Source organism: Temnothorax nylanderi, unplaced genomic scaffold, assembly GCF_030848795.1.
Source record: "Temnothorax nylanderi isolate EJ_2023f unplaced genomic scaffold, tnyl_v1.0 TNYL_tig0619_pilon, whole genome shotgun sequence".
Taxonomy (NCBI): Eukaryota; Metazoa; Arthropoda; class Insecta; order Hymenoptera; family Formicidae; genus Temnothorax; species Temnothorax nylanderi.
Window position 1 is genome coordinate 28,553 of NW_027249681.1, and position 19,769 is coordinate 48,321.

The 19,769-nt window shown below is 35.7% G+C and overlaps 1 protein-coding gene across 1 annotated transcript; it reads right to left on the bottom strand.

The window, feature by feature from the left end:
- Window positions 1-287: 287 nt before the first annotated feature.
- Window positions 288-1,244, bottom strand: LOC139784383 (uncharacterized). Its single transcript, XM_071723553.1, has one exon. The coding sequence runs from the start codon at window positions 1,242-1,244 to the stop codon at window positions 288-290; it is 957 nt and encodes a 318-aa protein (XP_071579654.1).
- Window positions 1,245-19,769: the final 18,525 nt, after the last annotated feature.

Sequence of the window (19,769 nt, forward strand, 5' to 3'; positions counted from 1 at the left end):
ACTGGTTCGTTCTTCCGGTGGTGGTGCGGAAGAATTGAGGAATGTTGGCTGTGGCCATTGATCTTGAGACAGTTTGAGCCAGGCCGGACCGTTCCACCACAGAGGCAATTCCAACATTTTGGAGAGAGTAATGCCTCTTGACGCGAAATCCGCGGGATTTTTTTCCGAGAGAACATGACGCCATACGGCGTCCGGGACTTGAAGTTGAACTTCGTGCACCCGATTGGCCACAAAGGCCTTTCATCAAGATGGAGGTTGCGTTACCCAGGCTAACGCGACTTTAGAGTTTATCCAACAGTGCAAGCGATCTTTGATAATTCGAGAGTTGATCGCACAAATGGGATCGTTCGCGCCAGCAACAAGGCAGCACAAAGTTCGAGCCGCGGAACGCTCATAGGCTTGAGCGGCGCCACTTTTGATTTGGCAGTTAGTAGCGTTATGTTAACGAATCCATCAATTTTTGTAACTCTCAAATAAACGACCGCTCCATAGGCAGAGGTGGACGCATCCGCAAATCCATGAATCTCCGCGGTAAGCGTGTCAGAACCATACTCGGTCCATCTAGGAATTGAAATCTCCCGCATTAAGACAATATGCGAGTAATACATCCGCCATTTGATCAGAAAGTTGTCGGGAACGACATCATCCCAACTGCATTTTATTAACCACAGTTGTTGCATAAGGATTTTCGGAGTGAGCCATCCAAAGGGGTCAAAAATTTTAGCAATGGTTGAGAGGATTGTGCGTTTTGTCTCGGGAACGGAATTAGAAATTGTGATTTCAAATTGAAACGCATCCGCGATGGGATTCCAATTGATCCCCAGCACCTTGACATGATCGTCCGCGCGAAGGGGTTTTGAATGCGCGAGCCCGTGATCCGTCGGATCTATTCCGATCAGTAGTGACGCGCGATTGCTCGCCCATTTACGAAGTTTGAATCCCGCGTTACCCAGCAAGCCAATGAGTTGATCTCTTGTCTGTAGCGCGAGAGGTTCATCATCGGCACCAAAGACGCAATCGTCCACGTAGGTGCGTCGACGAATAACCGAGACGGCCAATGGAAACTTTGCGCCTTCGTCCTTCGCGGCTTGTTGCACGGAGCGAAGGGCCAAGAATGGAGCCCTGGCCGTCCCATACGTCACGGTGAGCATTATATATTCCTCAATAGGAGAGTTAGCATTAGGACGCCACAAAATCCTTTGGTAATCGACGTCGCGTAAATCGATTAGAATTTGTCTATACATTTTGGCGATATCGGCCGTAAACACGTACCGAAATTGGCGCCATTGTAATATAACTGCGGACAAGTCGGTCTGCAATTTAGGGCCGACCATGAGATGGTCATTCAAGGATAAATCGTTTAAGGTTGGTTGAGAAGCGTTAAAGGCAACTCGAAGGTGCGTTGTAGCACTATGTTCGCGTGTAACCGCATGATGCGGTATATAGACTATCTACTTGTTGGGACTTTCGGAAGGGTGAGCTTTGACCATATGGCCTAAGCGTTCATATTTTTGCAGGAAATCGTTGTACTCGTTCGCTTTTTCCGGCTGTGAGTTTAATCGAGATTCGAGACGCGAATACAGGGCATGAGCGGTCAATTTTGAGTCGCCTGTACTAATTGGTGGATCTGTTTTAAATGGAAGTCGTACTATGTACTGCCCATTTGGGGCTCAAGAGTGAGTGGACATGAAATGCTCTTCACATCGGCTCTCTTCCGGGGAGAGAAAGGTTTTTCGAGGAAGCTCCTCGATTTCTCAGAAACCTTTTAATTGATTGTTGAGTTCCGTGAGCATTGTACAGTGGTGAATTTGTATTGACGTGTTCCCGGACCGCGATCGCGATGGCATGGGACCTGAGAGAATCTACCCAAAGACTGATTTCTGAGCGACGGGCTCATTAGAAGCGCGAGCGTACACGCCCGGTAACAAAATAGCACCGTATAAATCAGCTCCAATAATGACATCGATTTGATCCGAGCTGATCGGGTCTCCATCCGCTAGATCGAGCTGACGAATGTATGACAAATTAGTCACGTTTTCAACTCGTTGAGGTACATAATTGGTGAGCGATTTTAGGACCAGCGCTGTTACAGACAATGACGGTTCCGCACCGTCGCGCGGGGATACTTGAATTTGAGCCGCATATTTCGCTATGGCGGCGGTGTTCCCTATTCCCGTGATAGAGACGGATACGCGCTCTCGCAACAATCGCAACCGCTGTGCTAATCTCTCTGTAATGAGAGTTGTTACAGATCCTTGGTCCAACAATGCGCGAACGATATCGGTTCGACCGTTTGAGCCATTCACCCTGATCCAAGCAGTAGCTAGTAAGATGCTCGTTTTCAAAAAACTTGTTTTGGAAAGCAAGTATGAATTTATTGTTGTGGATTTGTCAACCTTCGAATCGTTAGACGAAGGTGAATTCTGGGCGGTCGAGTCCTTATTTGAAACATCATGAAGCAACGTATGATGTTTTTGTTGACATTGTCGACACGTATGCTTACTTTGGTAGACATTTCGCGCATGCTTTGTACTGAGACAGTTGAAGCAACAGTTAAATTTCTTCACTAACTCTCGCCTTTAAACGCACGCCTTTTCACGAAAATCCGGGCACACGGACAAAAAGTGCGTCTTTTGACACAGGGGACACTTGGCTGAACTCGCGTTAGTCGTATGACTTTGAACGGACGCTGAGTTATATTTACTGCCCTTCAACGAAGGCAATGCTGGCAGAATATTCTTGAACGCACATATTCGCGAAGCGAGGAATTGTTCGAGTTGTTCATACGAGGGATATTCCAATGTGTCTCTCAGTTGTAATTCCCAGGCCTTTCGAGTGCCTTCGTCAAATTTCTGAACAATTAAATATACTAATATAACATCCCATATATCAACAGCACGCCCGAGATTTCGTAACGCTTGAACCGCGACGTTCGCTTTATCACGCAACGCGGTGAGGGCTGCCGCGGAGTCTGTATTAGCTTGGGGAAGCTTATGGAGAGCATAAATGTGCTCGTGCACTAACCGTCATTGATTTATTTATTATTGAAAAAATTAGTAATTATTTTTCACTAATTCTTAATTTTCAAATAAGTAGTAATTTATCTTTGACAAACTATTAATTACTTTAATAAAGAATTTATTTTTACTAATTATCAATTTGCAAAAAGAAATTAATTAATTTTCGTCTAAATACTAATTTTCACGTAACTAGAAATTTTTCTCTGACGAATTACCAATTTTTTGAGTAATGCGTAATTTACTTTAACCTAAATATGATTAATTTTTATGTAATTAGTAATTTTTTGTAACTAATTACTTATTTGCTAATTCAATAAAACTTTAGGTAAATATGTAGAATAACGGCACCCTCTCTGATTCCTTTAAAATTTTCAAATTTTGTGTATTTTGGGTAATAAAAAGATTCACAGAAGGAAAATTGTCGCTCATGTTCCGTTTATTTATAATTAATACTTAAAATATCACGATGTCGGTAAGTAAAGAAATAATAATTTATGAATATATATTTTGCTTTTTACTATTAGATCGTATGTTATTTACAACTTCATTCAATTATATATTTTAAAATTATAATTTTTGTTAAAGCAGGGAATAGATAGAAAGCGTAAAAATACAGAATATTCTCTGCTTTAACCAAAAGCACAAACTATTGTCTGCTTTAATTGTGATCCTTTAAATTTTCGTCCCCAAACATTTTTCGAATAAATTTGAGCCATGTATTTGCATTACCAATTACATCTTGAACTGCAAGCAAGGACTGTTATTAATTTGTTCTACTGAATATAATAAATCAATCAAAGGCTGTTCTTCCGAAAACGTCCATGCTCCGATTTAGGTGAAACTTTGTGAATAGGTTCCTTTTAGATAAAAAAGACATATACCAAAAGGATTTTTTGCGACTCCAAAGTTTAGCAACTTTTTTAACATTTTTAACTTGCTGCCTCCGCGCATAAACTTTCTACGCGAAACGAGGTGCCACATGGGTTTACAATTTTCCACGCGTGGAAAGCCCACGCATGTACTTTGAAGGCATACTATGTGTCTAGTTTAACAATAGTGGAGCCTCCCGCAGGGGGGCGGAACCTACTTTCCTCCCTAGGGAGGAAAATTGGTACTTTCTGCCCCGTATAGCGGGCAGAAAGTAAGGTAACGGGCAATACAAAATCGAGGAAATAATCCGATTTTCCAATTTGAAAATTGTAGTGTAAATATTAAGTTCACTAACTAATAAAATAAGGCTTTTTCTTTGTAAAAATTATATTAATTTTAATAAATAAAAAAATAATTACTATTTCAAAAATTACTTGTATTAAAACTACTGATTTGGAATTGTTTTTTCTTAATAATATCACTAAATAATAAGATAACTAATTATACCTATTTACATAATATCCCTAAATAAAATCCCAAATCAATCATATTTAGTGCAATAATTAAAATTATTTATATCCGACTGTAATCGGCGCGCAGTAATAAGTTGGAATATATATGTATGTGTATTATAATAATACATATACACGGAAATTAATATTGAGCTGCCTAAGATATAAGCTTAGACCGAAAATGGCTTGTATCTTATTCGAAAATTATTTATATTTCTTTTTGAAATTCTATTATCATTTTAATTTTGTGTTATGTGAGGGGCTTCGCCCCCCACACCCCCCACCAGGGGCTTCGCCCCTGGACCCCACATCACTTTGTTTTTCTCTTTCTATTTAACGATACGCGCGTATAAACTGTACGAATGGAACACCAAACGCACTCACTCTACAGACATTCAAAAGTTGAACATTTCCGTAAAGGTGTTGTGAAAAATATCGTATGCACCTCGGGTCAAAAGCTTTTTCAGACTCGTGTGATTTGCCGATTTGCCGCCCTCGCCTTCACACTCGTCTGAAAAACGCTGCTTTTTCCCCTTGGTGCACAATATACTATTAAAAAGTTGCTCAACTTTGGAGTCCCAAAAAATCCTTTTGGTATAGAGGAAAGTCCCCTATTATGAGATAGGTTTCTAATATGAGATAACAGGGTTTTTTTTTAACTATTAGGTCCTATCTGGGCCTATTAGTTTAAAAGAAACCCTATTATCTCATATTATAGGAACCTATCTCATAATAGGGGACTTTCCTCTATGTCTTTTTTATCTAAAAGGAACTTATTTACAAAGTTTGACTTAAATCTGAGCATGGACGTTTTCGGAAGTTTCGCCGAAATTTCAGCCTATTTTCAGCAACAAAGTTTCAGAAAAATTTTCAGACAAATTTGCGAAGAAATTTTAGTTTAATTTCAGCGACTTTTTAGTGCTTTTGCTGAAAAAATTACTTTCAGAGAACAATTCAATGCCCGGGAAAAAAAAATTAGATCTGCCGAGATATGACCAGATCTGATGAACCACATCTGGTCAGATCTGCAAATTGTCTCTATCTGGCCAGATCTGAACAGATATAACCAGATCTGATCAGATATAATTTGATCTGCCAAGATATAATTATTTACCAAATGTATCCAAATCAAGCTTAGATATAATTAAAAATCATGAAGGGATATAAAACGCTATAAAATCATAAATATATCGATTCAATTCAAAAGTGTGCCACTTTATTATAAACTCCCGGGAAAAAATGTTTATATACAATTTTATCTTATCTAATTATATATAACTTTGTAGATATAATTATACATGGATTTTGACCTGATCTAATTATATATAAATAGATAAAATTGTATATGATTATATGTAATTAGATCAAACTATGCATACTTCATATATATATATATATGTGTGTTTATTTCAGCTATACGCCAAGAAAGGACTTGGTTTACAATTCCACTTAACTCACATCCATCCACACACCAAACAACATTCTTCTTTACAAACAAGCCGCAATACATTATTTACATTATTATTATTTACAACCGTTATCTTTTTTGTAGTATTCCTCTCTCCTTTTCCATAATCTATTTAGCACCTTTCCTTTTTCCATTCTAAATTTGTCATCGCATATATTCTCTAATCGTTCTTCGTTATTCCTACCTAAATTCTCAAACCATATACTTGTGATGTTGCACTCGCTTATATAATGCTCTAAATTGTCCCTACCTGACTTGCAGAATCTACACTTCGTATCTTCTTCGTCAAGCCAGTATTTATTTGCGTCCTCGAAATTGCCGCACCTTAATTTTACCATCGCTCTAATCTCGTCTCCTGTTTTTACTTTATCCAAGTTCGCTTTTAATAAATAACTCGGTGTTTTGTTGCTCGCCTCTATCACTTTGTACCTTGTATTATACCTTGCCTCTACTATTTTACTGTTTATTATTTGCCCTTGAATATCCTGTTCCCTTATTCTTACTAAGCCTTCAGTATTTTTACCTTCATAATTTAATTCTTTTATTACTTCAGAGCTCCAACCATTGTTATTATAAAACCTTTCTCGTTCCAAATTATATAAATCCTTTTTCTTTTTATCCCTTGTGTCCTTTTCATCCCAACATGCCTTTACTAAACTTCCATCTTTTTTCCCTCTGCTTCTTTTCTCGAACCTCATGGCTCTTATACCCCAACAGATTTTAAGTTTCTCTAATCCTAGTTCCCTTAGTATTACATACCTCGGTGTGCAAAAGTCTAGTCTAAATATCCATCTTACATAATACAACATGACTTTCTCCAACTCCTTTTTTTCACTCCACCCCCATATCTCTGCTCCGTATTCCATCACACTTTTCACTAGGTACTTAAAAAGCGTCCATCTCCTACTAAAATCATCTTTACATAATCTTTCTCCTAAACCCCAGACCCTATTTGCAGCGATCCTTCCTTTTCTTTTCAGCTCTTTTATATGATCGATATAATTACCTTTCCTATTAAACGTGAAACCCAGATATTTAAACATTTCTACTTCCTCTATTATTTTTTCGCCCCATTTCCATGTCATTCTGCCTCTTTTACCTTTACTATTAAATACCAACACTTTAGTTTTTTCTGTATTTAATTCTAGTTTCCTTTCTTTTAAAAATCTTTTTAACATGCTCATCATATCTAATAAAGCCTCTCTATTTTTCGCTACCAAAACCATATCATCCGCGTATGCTAATGACCACACTCTCACTCCTCCAAGCTCCACTCCTCCTATACCACGCTTTTCTAAAACTTTATCAATGTCCGCATTGTATAAATTGAACAGGGCGGGACTCATCACACAGCCCTGCCTTACACCTTTCTTCGTCTTGAAGCACCTTGTGAACCCATCCCTCGTTCGTATTGTCACCTCCGTCTCTTTGTAAATTTCTTTTATCCTGTTTATTAAACTGCGATCTACTCCTTTCTCTTCCATTATCTTCCATAAAATTCCTCTGTCAACGTTGTCGAACGCTGCCCTTAGATCCACAAATATTGCGAAAATCTTGTCTTTCCCAATTGCCATACCTTTCTCCTTTTCCCTTTGCACTATATGGTTCAAGATAAATATGTTATCCATCGTAGACCTCCCTTTCCTAAAGCCGGCTTGGCTGTCAGGTATCATCCCTTTCATCTCCATTATTTCCTCCAATCTGTTCCTTAGAATTTCCGCATATACCTTGTATGCAGTGCACAGCAGAGAGATCCCCCTATAGTTGTCTGTTCTCTCCTTATCCCCCCTTTTATATAGGGGGACAACTATACTTGTTCGCCATTCGGTCGGAATTTTACCTTCCTTCCAAATGAGCTTCAACAGATCAGTTAGAGCCCTTCTCACCGCTGCGCCACCATACAGCCATGCTTCCATTGGGATTCCATCGACACCTGCAGCTTTGCCTAACTTCATGTTCCTGACTGCCCTCACTATCTCCTCTTCTTGCAACTCCATTTCTATATCTTGAACCTGTTCCTCATTTCTTTCTTTTGTTCCCATGTCACGCACCTCCAACGCCTCATCCCTTCCCTCCATCTCGGACCCACCTAACAACTCCATGAAGTAACTTCTCCAGTTCTCTTTCGGAATATTATTCTCTTTCCATTCTTTCTTCTTTCTTCGACTGTTTATGTAATTCCAAATTTTCTTTTCATCCTTCAGTTTTCTTAATTCCTCTTCTTCCCTCTCTCTCTTCTCCATCCTTTTCTTCTCTAACGACCCCTTCAGGCCTTTCTTACCTTCCAGATAGTCTTCCTTACTTCCCTTTCCACTTCTCCATCTTCTGTACTGTCTTTTCACCTCCCTCTTCTTTCTGGTACAACTCCTATCCCACCAATCTTTGTGCCCTATTTTCCTTCTCTTCTTTATCTTGATTTCCTTATAAACTAAGGCTCCAAGGATCCAGTTTTTGATTTTCTCCCATTTCCTATCCACCGACTCTATTTCCTGGTCCTCGTTTACATTCCATGCCTCCGTCCTCTCCCTGTATAATTTCCTTGCCTCTTCGTTCCAACATATGATCTTCTTTGACATATTCTGTTCCTCTTCTACCTCTTCTGTCCACCCCTCCATTTGTCTCGTATTCTCCTCTTCCTCCAGTAACAAGGTCAGAGGCAAATGATCCGAGTCCACCCTGTCCCCTATTCTAAATTCCAACACTCGCTCTTGCGCACTATCGTTTACAATTGCATAATCAATTACCGAGCACTTTCTCGCACCCACATACGTATATTCCCCATCCCAATCCCCCTCTGTACATCCATTCAAAAAATACCATCCTTTTTCGTTTATCATGTCCACAAAACTTCTACCCCCATCTCCTATGACTTTATCTTTACTCTCCTTTTCAAAGTCACCCTCCTCGTCCCTACAACCTCCTAAGTTTCCTATTCTAATATTAAAATCGCCTCCTATAATAATATCCTCTCCTTCGCATCCTTCGCATTGCTCTGTTATTTTCGCCATTATCTCTTCAACATCTTTCTTTGCTCCTACATTATATACTGTAAAAATATTTAGACCTTTATCCTCTTTTACTATTCTCGTTCGCGCAATTCTTTCTGTAATCAATACACTTTCATAATTCTCCACTTCCACCACCCAGTCTTTTCTAATACCTATTAGTAAACCTCCCTTCGCCCTACCCTTCTTCCTTTCCCTTACCGCGTTAATATTTTTCCAGTTGTGCGTTTCCGGCAGTCTACCCTTAATTCTATCCCATCCCTTTTCCTCTAACCATGTTTCACATAGCCCTATAAAATCGAAACCTACTATGTAATTCCAGAAATCTTTGTCCTGCCTCTCAATACCCGCAACATTCCCAAAAATTATCTTTCGCCTATTTTCATTCTTCTGTTGCTTCGCTTTTCCGACCTCCTTTCGTGTTGTTCGCCTGTTGTCCTCTTGAATGCCACTTGCTGGTACTCTTCTCCTAACTTGGCAGCCATCTAAAAATTTTCCTTTTTTATTAGCTTATTTTCTACCTCGCTCCATACGTACTTCCTACCTTGCACCTCTAGCTTCCTATAACCTATTTTCACCAATTTTCCTTCTGTTTTCTCTTTCCATGCCTTTTCTTTTATCCGTCTTTGCACTTCTCTGTCCTCAAAGGTCAGGTCGTGATCAATGAAAATTTTCTTACTTCCCAGCTTCTTCTTCTCCTTCATGATGTTGTCCTTCGATTCCCAGCAGTCCATTTCAACTATTACTATCTCTCTTCCTACCCTGCCTGTTGACCGCATCTTCTTTACTCCCGCTTTTGCACCGAACTCCCTCTCCAGAAACGTCTCCGCTGTGTCCATTAAGCTCTTGTTTTCCTTTTTATGTAATCCTCTGATCACTAGATTATTTTTCTTTTCCTTCCTTTCCTTCATATTTCTTTCTCTCTTCCTAACCATCTCCGCCACCTTTTCCACAATCGCCTCCATTTTGCCGCCGGTCGCCTCATCCGTTGTGTTTTCACTCCTTCGTTCGATCATCGATAGTCTCTCTTCTATCTTATCCATCCTTTCCGCTACCTTTTCTTCTTTTTTCCTCCAACCCTCTTCTAAGACGTTCATCCTCTCTCTCATCTCTCTCATCTCGTCCCTCATGTCCCTCATCTCGTCTCTAATCTCTCTCAAGATTGCTATTAACGTACCGTCCTCTTCATCCTTCTTTGTTGCTGACGGAACTACCTCTTCTCTCTTCTCACCTACAACGCCGACTCCTTCCTTCGATTTGACCATTCCTGGTGGCGTTCTCACAGTCTTGTTATCTCTCTTGAAAATTTCCTTCGCACGTTGTTCGTTTTCCTCTCTTTTCCTCTTAGCTTTCGCTAACTCGCATGCCGTGCTGTTATCACTCGTCATAAACTCCAGTATGCTGACCGAGCTCGATCTTTCTCTCATTCTTAACTCATCCTTTGTAAGTCTTCCTTTTCCTCTTTTTTCTTCTTTTGGTGTGGCAAAAATTTCTTTACTCGTTGCTGCTTTCTCGCTCTCGTCTGCTTCTCCCTCCATCCTGTATGTACGTCCCACGTTCACGCTCACCTTCTAGTCGATCTCCTTAACCGCTGCCTCTATGCCTAGACTGTTCCGTCTACTGACGCTACCTACTCTATGCGTGACGCAAATCTCGCTCCCTTTTGGAACGCACCGCGTTATTTTCCCGCCTTCTCTCACCTAACCTCTCCCTCTCTCTACAACATTTAGCGCTCTTTTCCTTCACTAATTAATATTTCCCTGCTACTTCTATTATCCTATCCTAAATTTAAGATCTTCTTCCTACCTTTCTACCGGTTCGACGCCCACCTCGACTCCTGTTTCCCTCTAAACTTTCGCCTAATTTATCCGCAACTCTCACACGCATGCACAACACACTCGCTCCACTAACCAAGTCCATATATATATATATATATATATATATATATATATATAAATGATTAGATATAATTATATATATTTTTGGATACAATTAGATCAAATCTTTAATGGGTCCATTTTTGTGGTAAATATGTAGAATCAAAAGTGAAATGATTTATTCCATATATTATAACTTGGCACTGCTTGAGACAGTGCCGTGTCTCTTGATACCGTTTTTATACTACTGTTCGTCAAATTTTAAATACGAGAAACGAATCCTATCGAATGCCATCTATTAGATAATCCAAATTTAAAGTTTATATATGATTATATATAATTATATATAATTATATATAATCTTTTTTTATATTTGTAACACACCAAATTTAATAAATTCTATTATGTGAACAATAAAATATATATGTACGCATACATATAAAAATAAAATTACATTATTCTATACTAGAAAAATGGTATTTTTACGCGAATTTATTATTTATTATTTCAATCAAACATTAAAAAATATATATATTGTATAATTATATCTAATTTGGCGTAATTATATATAAGTTTGTATATAATTTGATGTATCTCAACTCGAAAAAAAATTCTAATATAACTTTGCATAATTTGATATAGAGTTATAAATATTTTGATATAATTACATATAATTATTTACTCGAAAAAGACTTTTAATATAATTTTACATAATTTGATATAAAGTTATAAATATTTTGATCTAATTACATATAATGATTTACTCAAAAAAGAGTTTTAATATAATATTGTATAATTCGATGTGGAGTTATACATATCTTGATATAATTACATGTAATTATTTACTCAGAAAAGAATTGTAATATAATGTTGCATAATTTGATATGGAGTTATAAATATTTTGATAAAATTGCATATAAATGAATACATAAATAGATCTTATTATATATGATTATATATAATATGATATAATTAGATAAAATTGTATATAAACATTTTTTCCCGGGACACCATATTTAATAAATTGTATTATGTAAACAATAAAATATATGTGTACGCATACATATAAAAATAAAATTAAATTATTCTATACTAGAAAAATGGTATTTTTACGCGAATTTATTATTCATTATTTCAATCAAACATTAAAAAATATATATATAATTATATCTAATTTGGCGCAATTATATATAAGTTTGTATATAATTTGATGTATCTCAACTCGAAAAAAAATTCTAATATAACTTTGCATAATTTGATATGGAGTTATAAATATTTTGATACAATTACATATAATTATTTACTCGAAAAAGACTTTTAATATAACTTTACATAATTTGATATGGAGTTATAAATATTTTGATATAATTACATATAATTATTTACTCAAAAAAGAGTTTTAATATAATATTGTATAATTCGATGTGGAGTTATACATATCTTGATATAATTACATGTAATTATTTACTCAGAAAAGAATTGTAATATAATGTTGCATAATTTTTGATATGGAGTTATAAATATTTTGATATAATTGCATATAAATGAATACATAAATAGATCTTATTATATATGATTATATATAATATGATATAATTAGATAAAATTGTATATAAACATTTTTTCCCGGGCTTGGACTCCGATATAGACGGAGAGCTGGCTACAGAGATGGCAACATGCCTCGGTCCACGAAATATCTTACCTGGAAAAGGTTCGATTGCTGCCGGCAAAGCGAAAGCCCGACCGTGGCTGAAGGCGCGCTGGAAGCTAAGTGCGTGGGCGGGCGATCAAACGTGTAAATTTTCCGACAAAAAAAACTGTCGATCGGCACGGCTGAAAATTTGCATAGGCATCGAGGAGTATGAGAAAAAGCAGGGAAAAAATTGTCAGAAGAGTAAGTAGAAGCTAAAGGGTTGTCAGAAGCTGCCAAAGTTGCGAAAATCTCGGAAAATTTACATATTAAGAAGAACTTCTGACAATTTGCATTTGTATTGTTTACGTATAGAATAAACTAAGTGCAAAGTGTCAGAAGGCAAAGTGGAAGCGATCATGAGAAAATCGGGTGCAAAGTGCGAGAGCGTCTTTCGGCGCGCGGCGCAGCGCCCAGTGGACCGATCGCTTTTCTCTTGATTTTCACACCGAACATATTACATAGCACTTCTGACAATTTATCTGAATATTCATAAACGACTACAGGAACTATTATTAAAATGTCAGAAGTCAATTGAGAAGAATTAATAAATTTAATTAATTTTTTATCGTAACCTTAGCAACATTTTGCGTGATTTTTATTATCTTTAATAAAAGCATATTGATGTTTTTTTTTTAATCGATAGAGTATCATGTATGGAAGGTTGGTATTGAATTTGGCGATAATCAGTAAAAGCATTCTTTTTTAAAAAAATTTTGAATTTTTTTAGAAATGTCCGTGGTTGCTTTAACTTCCGCAAATTTGGAGATATCGATCTAATTTTATTATATTTTTCAGTCTTTTCTACCCCTATTTCATATATAATTTTTTAAGATTTGGTTGATTAGACCCAGCTTTATACGCGATCAAAGGTCCATAATTTTGATCGCATATAAAGCTAAGTCTAATCAACCGAATTTAAAAGAATTATATATAGTCCAGTCAAAATACGGAAAAAAGAGGGGGTACCTAGAAAAAATTGCAACACAAGGTTTTATTACGTCATTGTGTTCAGAAAAATATACTGAACAACATATCCAAATTTCGCCATTTTCCTCTATCCCTAAGTATGTTTTTTATGAACAATTTATAAACAAATTTGTTTTTCTCCACAAATACGATGAATTTCGAAATTTTTGTAGAGATCAAAGTTGTAGAGCAGACAAATATCTACAAAAAATGTTCTTATGAATTTTTTGAAATATCTCATATTATTTGAGATATTTGCAACAAGAGCTACTAGGCTACGCGCGGAGCGGAGCGGAGAGTTCTAACAAGCACACGGCAGTCTCTACTGGTCGCTGCTAGTTCTCTAGGTTCTACAAGGAACTTGAGTTGGTTCTCGATACTAGTATATGTGTCTATGTATACACACACAAAATTATTAATTATTTAACAAAAAACCAAAAACGAAAAAATTAAAAAAAAATTAAAAATTAAAAACAAAAATTTAAAAATATTAAAAACAAAAACAATAAAAAAACAAAAAATGGGGTGACAATCGAGCCAACAGCCTCCTTGTGGCCACCCTGGAAACAGATGCTAATTTATCTGGCTAATGTTGGCCGTAAGCGCGCAGCGCTATAATGTTTTGAGCTTCCGTTGCAAATATCTCAAATAATATGAGATATTTCGAAAAACTCATAAGAACATTTTTTGTAGATATTTGTCTGTTCTACAACTTTGATCTCTACAAAAATTTCAAAATTCATCGTATTTGTGGAGAAAAACGAATTTGTTTATAAATTGTTAATAAAAAACATACTTAGGGATAGCGGAAAATGGCGGAATTTGAATATGTTGTTCAGTATATTTTTCTGAACACAATGACGTAATAAAACCTTGTGTTGCAATTTTTTCTAGGTCTAATCGTATTTTGACTGGACTAATATGAAATAGGGGTAGAAAAGACCGAAGTAAAAATTGTTTTTTGAGTTTTCGATGCCAATGTGTTGCTTATGTTCGAAAACGTCGAAAAATCGTAGAGTATCATTAAAGGTAGGTTGGTGTTGAATTATCTTTTTTTTTGTTTATGGTATAACTTCTATAATTTTTTAGATATTGGTATGTTTTTTTTTTTTTAAATTATGGACCTTTGATCGCGTATAAAGCTGGGTCTAATCAACCAAATCTTAAAAAATTATATATGAAATAGGGGTAGAAAAGACTGAAAAATATAATAAAATTAGATCGATATCTCCAAATTTGCGGAAGTTAAAGCAACCACGGACATTTCTAAAAAAATTCAAAATTTTTTTAAAAAAGAATGCTTTTACTGATTATCGCCAAATTCAATACCAACCTTCCATACATGATACTCTATCGATTAAAAAAAAAAAACATCAATATGCTTTTATTAAAGATAATAAAAATCACGCAAAATGTTGCTAAGGTTACGATAAAAAATTAATTAAATTTATTAATTCTTCTCAATTGACTTCTGACATTTTAATAATAGTTCCTGTAGTCGTTTATGAATATTCAGATAAATTGTCAGAAGTGCTATGTAATATGTTCGGTGTGAAAATCAAGAGAAAAGCGATCGGTCCACTGGGCGCTGCGCCGCGCGCCGAAAGACGCTCTCGCACTTTGCACCCGATTTTCTCATGATCGCTTCCACTTTGCCTTCTGACACTTTGCACTTAGTTTATTCTATACGTAAACAATACAAATGCAAATTGTCAGAAGTTCTTCTTAATATGTAAATTTTCCGAGATTTTTCGCAACTTTGGCAGCTTCTGACAACCCTTTAGCTTCTACTTACTCTTCTGACAATTTTTTCCCTGCTTTTTCTCATACTCCTCGATGCCTATGCAAATTTTCAGCCGTGCCGATCGACAGTTTTTTTTGTCGGAAAATTTACACGTTTGATCGCCCGCCCACGCACTTAGCTTCCAGCGCGCCTTCAGCCACGGTCGGGCTTTCGCTTTGCCGGCAGCAATCGAACCTTTTCCAGGTAAGATATTTCGTGGACCGAGGCATGTTGCCATCTCTGTAGCCAGCTCTTAGACTAATACAACTGATATAAATTGTACCGTACACGTGATTTATATATTTATATACCGTTCTTACACCGTTCTTACAAAAAAATACTTATTGTCTTCTGCAAATTATATCTTTATCATAATTTATTTTGATATAATTATATCAAAAGATATTTAATTGAATATCTTTAATTTGCTATGTATAAATAAAATCATATTTATATATTCATATATTCAATTTATATATTCATATATTCGTATATTCAAATATCACATTAGACGAATATCGATCATCGAACATTTAGTTTATTATAGTTAAACATAGCCAGATATCGTCAGATCTGAACAGTTTTTGATCAAATAAAACCTCAGTTCGACTTATATCTGCACAGATATGGTCAGATGTAATGTATTTTGGATCGCATTCGAGTATAGATATGGTTATATCTAAACAGATACAGTCAAATCTAGATTGTTTCGATGAAATTCAATCACAGATATGGCTTGATCTGAGCAGATATGGTCCAATTTGAGCAGATATGGTCCGATCTGAGCCGTCAAAAATCAGATTACACGCCATATATAGTTATATATAGTTATATATTGTTATATATGAACATATATAACCAGATCTGCGGAGACATGAGAAGTCTATATGAGCATATCTGACCAGATAAAATTTGATCTGCTGAGATATAATTTGATCTGGTCAGATCTAATTCTTTTTTCCCGGGTGAGTACGCAATATTGCATAAAGTATATTAATGTTTTTATCTTTCTTGTGACACTTCTTGGATTCATATTACAATTTTTAAATTTCAATGTTACGCAACTCTGTAATCATTTAAATATTTAATCAAAGTCTTCTTATTGTGGAATTTTTGTTAAAGATAAGTAGATTTTGGCAGAGAATTTATGACTCTACAAAGAATACGCGATTTTGAAAGTTGCACGGGATGATTTAGCGGTAAAGCTTTTTTAAGAAGAATTAAAAATGGTTCCGTCGCGCTCTCGGCATATCCAGTGGCAATTATTCATGGAGACAGGAAGGCCATTTAGCAAATAACCTTGCTAAACTAAAACCGGTGTGTGTACGCGGCTCGTTAAGGCCGCCTGCAACGCGTCGCCTTTTCTCGCTCCTGCGCGATGAATGTGTGCGTGCACACGACTGACACGACATACCTTCTCTCGTTTACACGCGTAATCTCGGATGCACCTGCCAGTAGCTACGGGGCCGGTAGCGATATGTGCGTGAACACGTGTGCGTGAATTCCCGCTTTTGCGAGGCTTGGTCAGCATTTGTAGCTACCATATATAAAAGAAGCGAATTGCAAACAATAGAATAATTACGTGAATATGTAAAAGAAACTAGCTGTCAATTTTAGTCATTTTAAATTGAAGGTAATTTGAAGCATTTTTCGAAAAATATTTTTTCTAAACTAAACTCTATATTTCTTAATAATTAAATAATTAAGTAATTATTAAAAATTTAATTTTTGTGTATTATTAATCAAAAAAGGTAAAAAAAGACGCCAAGTACACGCAATGTATTTTGTAAATCCAAAAATCCAACCTAAGTGGTGTGTAGTAGCTTTAATTTCTCCTTAACAAAATTATTATATCACAAAATTGTTACCTAACTCAACTCAAGTAACATGTATTTCAAAAAAAGATGTGAAATCTTTAAATTGCGCCAATTGCAAAGGAAATATATATATTGCTTTGAAAAATATTTGTTGTGCAACTACTTTTAAAAAATAAAACCCAAGTTGTACATATCTTTGTGTTCCCATTCAAGGGTCTTCCAACCCAAGTGGTAATAGCTTCTTAATTCTTTTTAAAATTATAATATTACAAAGAATCATTTTAATCACAAAGAATTAAAGAGGTAACAGTACAAAATAAAAATATTTAATTAAAATAAAATAAATAAATTTTTCTTGTAAAGAAACTTGGCGCTGCTAGACTTCGAAATTTAAACATTAAAATTTAAACATTAGTACTAAAATTTTTGATTAAATAAAAAAACAATAAACATAATTTAAAGAAGAATGTGACGGGAGTAAAAAAGCAGCGCCAAGTTTTTTTACAAGAAAAATTTATTTATTTAATTTTACGTAATTTATGTATTTTATTTTAAACGTAGTATGCGACAGTTACTACGTTTACGCGAGCGTTACTTTTGTAGTAACTTACGATAATTCATTCGTTTACGCAAAGTAAATTATCGTAAGTTACTACAAAATCCCGTTTACGGGAAGGAAAGTCCCGTTTACGCGAAGGAATTATCGTAAGTTACTACAGAAGTAACGCTCGCGTAAACGTAGTAAGTGCACTGCGTGGCACTGCACGCAGTGCACAGTCTGCACGAGTATCACTGCCCTCTCGTGTCAAAAAAAGGAAAGGTACAGACGCTATTTTTGTCCGACGACGACGACGTTTTTTAAAATACGAAACTAGCGATACTAGCACCACTAGCGTCGAAAAAGTGAAAAAGACGCGCAACTAGCGCTGTTGTGCAAAAGTGAAAGTGACGTTCTGACGACGATGACGTACCTTAATAAAAATTTACACACTTCGGACTTTGCATCACAAATCTCCGCTCGTAGGGTACGTAGAGGAAAAATAAAATTATATTTGTCATATAATTCGACCCCAAGCTATCGATTGAGATTAGTCTGAACTCGATCCGTTCAGTCATTTATTGAGACTCAAAATCTCGGGTCCTCGCAACTCGTCGCGTCGCGTAAAGAGTCACGGTCGGTCTCGCTCCGCGCGTACTTGGCGCGAGACACTACCGTGTCTCTTGATTATAAGAATAGAAAAACGTGTGTCGTAATAAGAATAAGGATTAAACATTTATTATAAATATAAAGATATTATTGAAATGTCTATTTAATCGCCGATTAAACATCAACCTTGTTTAATAAATCCGATAGAAAATCACATAGACGACAAATATAACCAAATTTCATAATATCAGATTTTTTATTTAACATATTTGACAAGTTATTGATCAATAAAAACTAATTAATTTTTAAATAAAAATTTTGGATTTCATTTTTAAAATGGTATTTTAAATGAATACATAAATTGAATCTAGCTCGTATGCTTAAAATAATAATACCTAAATACTACATGGCCAAAAACGGGCAAACAAAGATACACATGGATAACGCTTTACAGATTGATTGGTCCCACAAAGAAACGTTTTCTGATCGTTATTTATCTTATTTTTCTAACCATACTACTTGCCACATAAAATAGGTACTATTTACAGTCTAGTAGACAGGGCTGTGTTACTTTCCCATCCTATGTTTCACAAAAAAAAATCTTGAGTTAATTATTAAAATTTTATTAGACAACGGTTATCCTCTTAAATTAATTTTTAAGGAAATAAATTTTAGACTGGACAAACTGTTCAATAGCAAACTTAAATATACACACTTTGAAACACTTGATAGGGACAGCGATGAATCTGTGAACTCCATGAATAAGAATTTCATTGTTATTCATATATTAATAATATTTCGAATAAGACAATAAGGCATCATCTTTGTTTAATAAAAATGAACATACAGTTGGTTATAGATGTTTAAATAAACTCAACAAGATAAAGCACAAAAAGACAAAAATGCGATTTCTACTAACAATAACGCTATTTATAAGATCTGTTGTAAAGATTGCGATGCCTCTTACGTGGGACAGACTAAGAGAAAAATAAAAACGAGTCTTCAAAAGCATAAAAATAACATAAAATTATATCCATCTAAACACTCTGTCATCACCGAACACATAAAAGAGCTAAACCATTCGTTCGATTGGGAGAATGTAAAAATTTTAGATACAGAACCTAATTTCCACAAAAGGCTTATCTCAGAAATGATACATATTAAAGAACAAAAGAACGGTATTAATGCAAACAATAATACAGAGTTATTAGACGACGGATCGTATACTTTAGTATCTTTAACGAACTATCGAACTTCTAGACTATTATTGTTTATTGTTTATTTGACCGACACGTATAATTTCTTAGTGTTTTACCTTAACGATCTCGTCTTATTGTTAGTTACCTGATTTCGCAACAATCGTAAAAATAATTTGTAAAATAGTCAAACCTACCCCCAAAATCGATAAGGGTGATTTCTACCCTTCAAACGGCTTTTGGGCCGATATACAACAATAAACAATATTCGTGTCCAATAGTTTTCCATGTACTACTTGTATGCCAAGTTTCAGGAAAATCGCCGTATGGCACTTCCCTAGTGTTACTTGTTAGTCGCTCTCGCGCACTCGATATGTACGGGAGTTTGCATCGGCACTTGAAAGTATTTAATATG

Coding starts and splice junctions, on each gene's coding strand:
- LOC139784383 (XM_071723553.1), bottom strand. CDS start 1,244: ATGTATAGACAAATTCTAATCGATTTACGCGACGTCGATTACCAAAGG.